Genomic DNA, 7,528 nt, shown 5'->3' on the forward strand with positions numbered 1-7,528 from the left:
AAAAAGGACCTAACAACCTAAGAATTAGGAAAGAAACAACACAGAGAGATTTCCCCTAAGCAGAATGACTGATAACAGTGATTCAAAACAGAATAGAAAGAACTTCAAACTTAAAATTACCTGTCTAGTCAAACTGTCAGCTATGTGAGAGATGGAATTTTCAGATGTAAAAGTCACACTGATAGGTTGTTAGAGGTTATTCTAGGACATGGGGAAATGACAAGAGATGTAAAGAAAATTAAGCAAATGGAGGAAAAGGCAAGTGATAACTGTGGGAAATATAAAAATTCATACCGAAGGAAACATCATCACAGAACCCTTCTTGGTTTAATAAAGACCAATTTTTATGTGGCAAACAAAAAGTCTAAATATTGGTTTGCTCAAGACTTCAAAGTATATTATAAGAAAACATGCAGGCGATCGTATAAAAGAGCTAAATCCTCATCTGCTACAGCTGGGGGACTGCCAAATATTAAAAAATTCATAAACCAAGAGGCAGCCTACTAGAAGGGGAAAAAGTTGAAAGTGGTGGTCTCTGGAAAAGAAGACTGGACATGCAGGCTGGACAGAGTTGGGTAGGAGTCAGTCACTTTCCTGCAAAATCTTTAAACAGATTTCTCCTTATGCACATGTTTTACTTTGATAGAAATAAGGTAAAAAATAATTAATGCACCAAATATTTACTATTCTTAGAATTAAGTTTCCTTTCTACCTGGACACTTATTTATCAACTGAATTCCTGTCAGTAGTTGATGTCCTTTTTAAAATCATTTACACAAACTATTTAGTTACATTTATCTTAAACATCTAAAGATACAGTCGCTCATTTGTTAATATTTTTTATCTATATCATATCTTCATTTCTGAGCATTTTTAGAATGTTTCCAGAAGGAAGATATTAACATTTATTAAAATGCAGGCAAGATAGTTAACAGAAATTAATGTATTTTATAATGCCAGCTCCTTGTATAAGCCTTGGGAAAATTATATACACAGTTACTAATCTAGGTACAATATTTAAGGTCTATATTTGAACAGAAATTATTAAAGAAGCTCTCTTTTCTGAACTAGTGTCCTTTTAGTCAACTAAATCCAATTAAGAAAGCAATGTGAATTTCCTCACAAGCTATTTCATACTTGGATGCCCTTGAACTTTACTGAGTCTGAACCAGAAAACATGTGTAGGTAAAACACATTGGTATTCAAAATACTAAGGAATGTTTATTTGCTGTTAACATTCAAAGCACCAGAACACATAAATATATAACTGTTAATTTATTTAGATTTTATAAATGAAAGTCTTACACATGTAAGAGCATTAATTTAATATTTATAAGAATTTAAACTCAATATTTAGTACATTCTTTCATTATTATTTTTGACCAAAAAAGAAATTATTTGAAGATTGAGAGGATATACAAATGGGATAATTTAAATGACTATTGCCTCCTGAAACTCCTTATCACAGGCACACTCACACATTATAGGAGAAAAATAATCTTTTGAGCAAAGTCATATTCAAGTATGCATGTATAATCTTGATTTACACTACTTTTGTTCTGCAAATTTATCAAAAACAAAATAAAAAATAAGTATGTCTCACCTGGGCCAATATATAATAATTGCTAATTGGTTGTTATTTCTTTCTTAAATTGTACTTCAAAACTAAGCCATTAGTGTCAATAAAAAGTAAATTGCTATTGACAAACATTTGAGAAACTCTGACCTTTTAAGTAGGTTACCATCTTATCATGTTGCTTAGATTATATTAGTCTCTTTAATAAACGAAGTACAAAGATATCAAGCATACATAGCATTAAGTTCTAAAATAGTTTCCTCCAGGGTTAACATGTCTTGTATCCATTTGCCACCTGAAGGTAAATATGAATTATTAGTAGGAAAAGAAATAAGCTTGATGGGATAAAAGTACTTCAGATGAATCAAAATCTTCTACACGTAGTTAATAGTAGCTTTTTGACAAATTAGAAGTAGAATGTTCTTAACTTTATTCAGTTTTACAAAGTAAAATTTTGACAAGTATACATTTACTTTGCTTAGGAAAAGAAGTGTAAAAATGGTTTCACATTGAAGTTATATTAAAACTCTATTTTATAATATTAATATTATAATATTAATAAGGCAACTGAAATAAGTGTGAGTTGTAGATTTCTTTTATGCAAACATTCTTTAGCAATATAGGCTAGGCTATTAATACATAGTACTGTATATATCTCTCATGTTGACACATGTTTAGCTAATATGGATTATGATATAGGTGTTAACTACCATTAATGATATTTCTGGAAACCCATTAGTTTCCAAGAGCTTGGATATTAATGGTAAAGTATTTCAATTAGTTTTTTTCTGCTCTCCAACTATATGGTTAGAGCCTATCCAAATTCTCAGAACTGTAAATGTGATTTAGTGTATATTAACCTCATAATGTTCCATTAAGTTCTTATCCATCATGGCTGCTAGTTAATTGGTCTAGCAAAAGAATTTCCTTTCCCAAGAAGTCTTATATTTAGAGCCCTAACAACATTCTTTTCTATCTTAACAAGCACGCGGAGGAAATGGCTGAGGATAGTGGTGGAAAACTGCCAATGACCACTAATGTCTATGTTGGGGGTGGGGGGACTGAAAAAGTCACCAAAGAATTACCTCCACAAAAGGATCTGGTGGCCAGACAGGGACACTAGCAAGTCTTCCAAAGCTTTCCAATAGCAGGTAATTCTCAGTCTAAGTAAACTTCTCTGGAAGCTTTCCTTACCGAGTTCTGACATCATCACAAGCATTAAAGTTAGATTTCATTTGGAAGCATTGTTTTTTCCAAAGGAATTTCGATCTTTTCAAGAAAGTTTAAGTTAAGGAGTGGAAAACACAAAATTGTTGAGCAGCAGAAGCCCAGAGATAGGCGAGGCTTTCCCCAGGGTAGGCGGCTCTCACAGAGACTCCCTACATGCAGGGTCCCGGTTGTAAAGGCACTTACAGTCAGGACTATAATTTTTCATCTCTTCTGTCAATTATTAGTGTCAGACAACTAGGAGATGGGTCAAGCAAATTAGGCTGCCTTCCACCCGGAGCCTGGAAAGGGACCGTGATCGAGACAGAGACTAAAGCCACAGGCCCTCTAGGTAGACAAATCATGAATGTGTTTAGTGCCCTTAAAATAGGAGAAGGGTAAGAGAAAAAAGCCTACAGAGGCCTATGAAAGAAAAACAGGCCCACATGTCAAGGTCTTGGATATAAAGCAGGTATATGCTATGGAAGCCCAAAGAAAATCTAAGCATTAGAGAATATTTGCCAGCTTCAAACAAATTATAAAGACTAGGGTTATAGAAAACAAAAGACCAAAAGGATAAAAGGGAACTGTAAGAAGACCAGATAGTCCTAAAAAACAGTAAGATCAGAGATGTTTGATAAAAATGGTAAATAAACTAAGCAGAATTAAAATTTACTTTAGGAGTGATAGTTGGCTATTCAAAGTTGAATAGCAATGAAGGTCACACTTTAGAATAAAGAAAATAATTAAAATCATTCCCTCGATATACAATCAAAGAATCAGTCTTATCTCAGATAATTAGTTTGCAACACTAATTGATAGATCATAATCTCATAGCTATAAAGAGAAAAAGTTTGTGAGCCTGTGTTTTATCCATATTCTAGTTATCACTTACGTATGAAAGCAACAGAAAGGCACTCTTAGACATCGCGTTAATGGAGACTAGATTCAGCTGCAAATGACTGAAAGCCCCCAATTAACAGTGACTTAGAGAGAAGTTTACACAAACATAAATAGAGGGTCAGTATGATGCTGTATAGTGGAAGGTCTCAGGATTTCTCTATATTGTTGCTCTATCTTTTGAGGCCTGCGTTGATTCAAGGATTGTATTATGGTCAAAAATGTCAATCAATCTCTAGTATCGAATTCCCCACTCTAGGCAGCCATAGGAAGAAATGAAAAGAATACTCACAGCACACTAGGAGGCAATTTGGGACCCTTGAGCTCCTACGCATCTTGCTGAATGTGTCCAAACCATAAAGTCTTCATCGCTCTTTTACCTGGGCCACTTCTCAGAACTCTTTATGCAACTGGCAAACCTGAAGTCAAATACATCTCCCCAGTAGGTATCACTAAGTCCTGCGATGCACTTGTCTCCCTGTGGGCAGGGTGGGATTGCTTACTGCTTCCTGTATAAAAATGGTGGATTCCCTACATTCAGAATTGTTCTACATGGCCCCCTCTGCCCCCACCGCCATTTCTCTGCATACCAGATAGGATTTAAGGCTCAGGCAACTCACATTATTCTGCTGAATGAAACTCCTTCTACTGTTTTTGCTTTGAGGAACAAAATTTCTGACCTAAGAGACTTCTGTCTTCTAATAGCATCTATAGAACTGCTGTCAGACTAATTTACTAGCTTGAGAAGTTCTTTTGGCAAGAGTTCTTTTTTTTAGCTGTGCTCAACATCATGAGACTTAATTAACATAGGAGAAAAGCCTGATAAATATTTCTCAGAAGTTGGGTCCATACTTTGGATTATATTTCATTCTCTAACACTTGGGCACAGGGCTATATACCTAGCTAAAAAAAAATATGGTTGATAAATGTAGTTTTTATTTCAGTCATTCATGTACTTACTATAAATCAGAGATTCTATTAATATAGAACAGCAGTCAGCAAACTACAGTCCCCAGTCTCAAGCCAGCCCACTGTCTAATCTGTAAATAAAGTTTTATTGGAACACATACCACCCATTCATTTATGTATTGTTGTTTTTATGTGTTGTCCATGGCTGCTTTTGTGCTATAATGGCAGAGTTGAATGGTGGTAACAAATTATGTGGCCATCAAAACTTAAAATATATACTATCGAGCCATTTTAAAAAATGTTTGCTGATTCCTGGTATAGAAGAAGGGGGAAAACTGATATTGAGGGACAGTGAACTCTCTGCCACAGATATTCAAGGCCTCAGAAAATGTACTGTCCCTGCTCTCCTTTAAACAAAGTCATCATGATATATCCCGTTCATCAAAGAAATGATTCATTTCAATATCTCAGGACGGTAAATTAGTAAGATTGGTATCAATAATACCAATATGACCTCAGAAACTAAGTAGGGCTAGAGAAGATGTGAATGAAAGATTGATAAATGTAAAACATTTGAACAACAACTATGTTTCTTTTTTTCTTTCTTTTTTTTTTTTTTTTTTGAGGTTTTTTGGCTAGGGCTGGGTTTGAACCCATTACCTCCGGCATATGGGGCCAGTGCCTTACTCCTCTGAGCCACAGACACCACCCAACTATATTTCTTTTTTCTTTTTTTGCAGTTTTTGGCCAGGGCTGGGTTTGAACCCACCACCTCTGGCATTCAGCCACAGGCGCCATCCCACCAACTATATTTCTTTTTAATGTACTTGAACATTTACCAGAATTGATCAGATCCTGGGACATGAAGCAATTCTCAACAAATTTCAGTTAAGATTAAAATCACAGAATGTGTTCTTTGGCCATGGAGGATTTAAACTAGTAAATTATAAAAACATAACTGGGAAATCTTCAAATGTTATAAAATTCAGCAACATATGTCTTAAAAAGACATTAGCAAATATAGAAATGAGAAATTTAAAAAATTTGAAATTCATGATGAAAACTTGTGGGATGTCTCTAAATCCATGTTTTGGGGAAAACTAATGTATGTAGAATAGAAAGAAAGATTGAAAATGAATTAGCTAAATATCTATCTAAAGAAGTAACCAGAATACCAGAAATTAAACTCAAAAAAGTTGAAAGTAAAAAAAAGAACAGATATTAGTGAAATAGGAAATAATCATTCAACAAAAAAAATCAATAAAGCCAAAATTAGTTTAAAAATTGATGAAAATTGAAAATCCTTAACAAGACTGATACAAAAACATTTATTAATATTCATAAATGAAAAAGATGACATCACTGCATATGCTATACACATTAACTATATAATGAAAGGAAATTATGAACAATTTTGAGCAAAAAGTTGAAAATTTAGAAGAACAGGGCACACTTTGAAGAAATATAACTTAACAAACACAATGGGAAATAGAAGTCTGAATTGTCTTTTATCATTAGAAGAATCGAATCAATAAGCAAAACCTACTTAACAAAAAATACCCCAGAACCTGATGGACTCACTAATCAATTCTTCCAAATATTTAAGGAATAAGAGTTTTCTTCCAAAAGTAAATAAAAGAAGGAATATTACTGAAATTGTTTCATGAACTCAGCGTAACGATACTAAAACTTGAGAAGGACATTATAACAAAGCAAAACTAGAGACCAACCTACCTGACAAACACAGATGTAAAAGTAATAAAGTATTAGGAGGTTGAATTCAGGGATATCAATAATGATAACTCAGGATTAAGTAGAGCTCATTTGATGAATACAAAGTAGGGTAATTTAAAAACAAGTAAAATAATATAATTTATTGCAAAAACATAATAAATAGGAAATCACACAATCATCTGATAGAGCAGCAACAGCACTTTAATCAAGTTTAATTCCTATTTAATGATTTTTTAAAATAGTAATTTCCTAGCAAAACAAAAACAAAACCACCTGAAATATGGTAAAGTATGGTAAGATATACTTACTGGAAAAATTATAAAAATATTTTACCTGAGATCCAAAATGAATAAAAAGGAAGAAATAAAACTTACTATTTACAAATATTATGAGTTTGCAAATATTATGAGCAATTCTGGATCAGTATAAAACAAAATCAGTAAATATTATTATTAGTGCACTTAGCAAAATCACCAGTCAAAAGTTGTAAAATAATGACGTTTCAGAAATATACAGTATATCATTTACACATATTTTCCAAACTAAATAATATACTGTGCATTCACCACCTAGTTTTAATCAATATATTTTGTTGCATTTTTCTACATATGAAAAAATTTCACAGTTAAAAAGGTATAATTCCTAGCAAGAAAATAAAAAAGCTTAAATTTATCAAGTATGGTCAAAACTATTCTCATAGACAGATTTATTACAGTAAGTATTTTCATCATTTCCTCTTGGTCTCCCAAAACTTCCCCTCTTTGTCTCTGAAAATAACTTAATGTTTGACTAAAAAAATAAAGGTAAATAACCAAAAGTTCAGAAACTTTCTGTCACACCTTACTTCTCCATCTAGTTTGGTAGATGATTCATGATAAATACTTATGGTTAATTACAAAATTTTAGCACTTAATCATAAATTTAAGGAATCCATTATAAGAATCAAAGAAAACCACACTGTACCCCATAACTGCATTAATGTATACAGTTATGATTTAATTTTAAAAAAAGAATCAAAGAAATTTTAATTCCAAAAATTAAAAGTAATACATTTTATAGTTTCTGAACATATGTATATATGTCTATACATGTATGATATATAAATATCTACATATTTCATTCTTATATAAACATATTTTCTTAATTCATAAAGTAGAGCTAAATTATTTTTAATATAACTTTCAGCTCTGACATTCTATAATA

General features: G+C 32.4%; 1 protein-coding gene across 1 annotated transcript in view; it reads right to left on the reverse strand.

Annotated features, from left to right (window-relative positions):
• Window positions 1-7,528, reverse strand: part of SPATA17 (spermatogenesis associated 17) — a 124,965-nt gene that overhangs the window by 24,096 nt on the left and 93,341 nt on the right. Inside the window, exon 7 of the mRNA XM_012811604.1 lies at window positions 305-318. Coding sequence (XP_012667058.1) covers window positions 305-318 — 14 coding nt within the window. The remainder of the gene's footprint in view (window positions 1-304; window positions 319-7,528) is intronic.

This window comes from Otolemur garnettii, unplaced genomic scaffold (assembly GCF_000181295.1).
Source record: "Otolemur garnettii isolate 467f Iridium unplaced genomic scaffold, OtoGar3 scaffold00168, whole genome shotgun sequence".
NCBI lineage: Eukaryota > Metazoa > Chordata > Mammalia > Primates > Galagidae > Otolemur > Otolemur garnettii.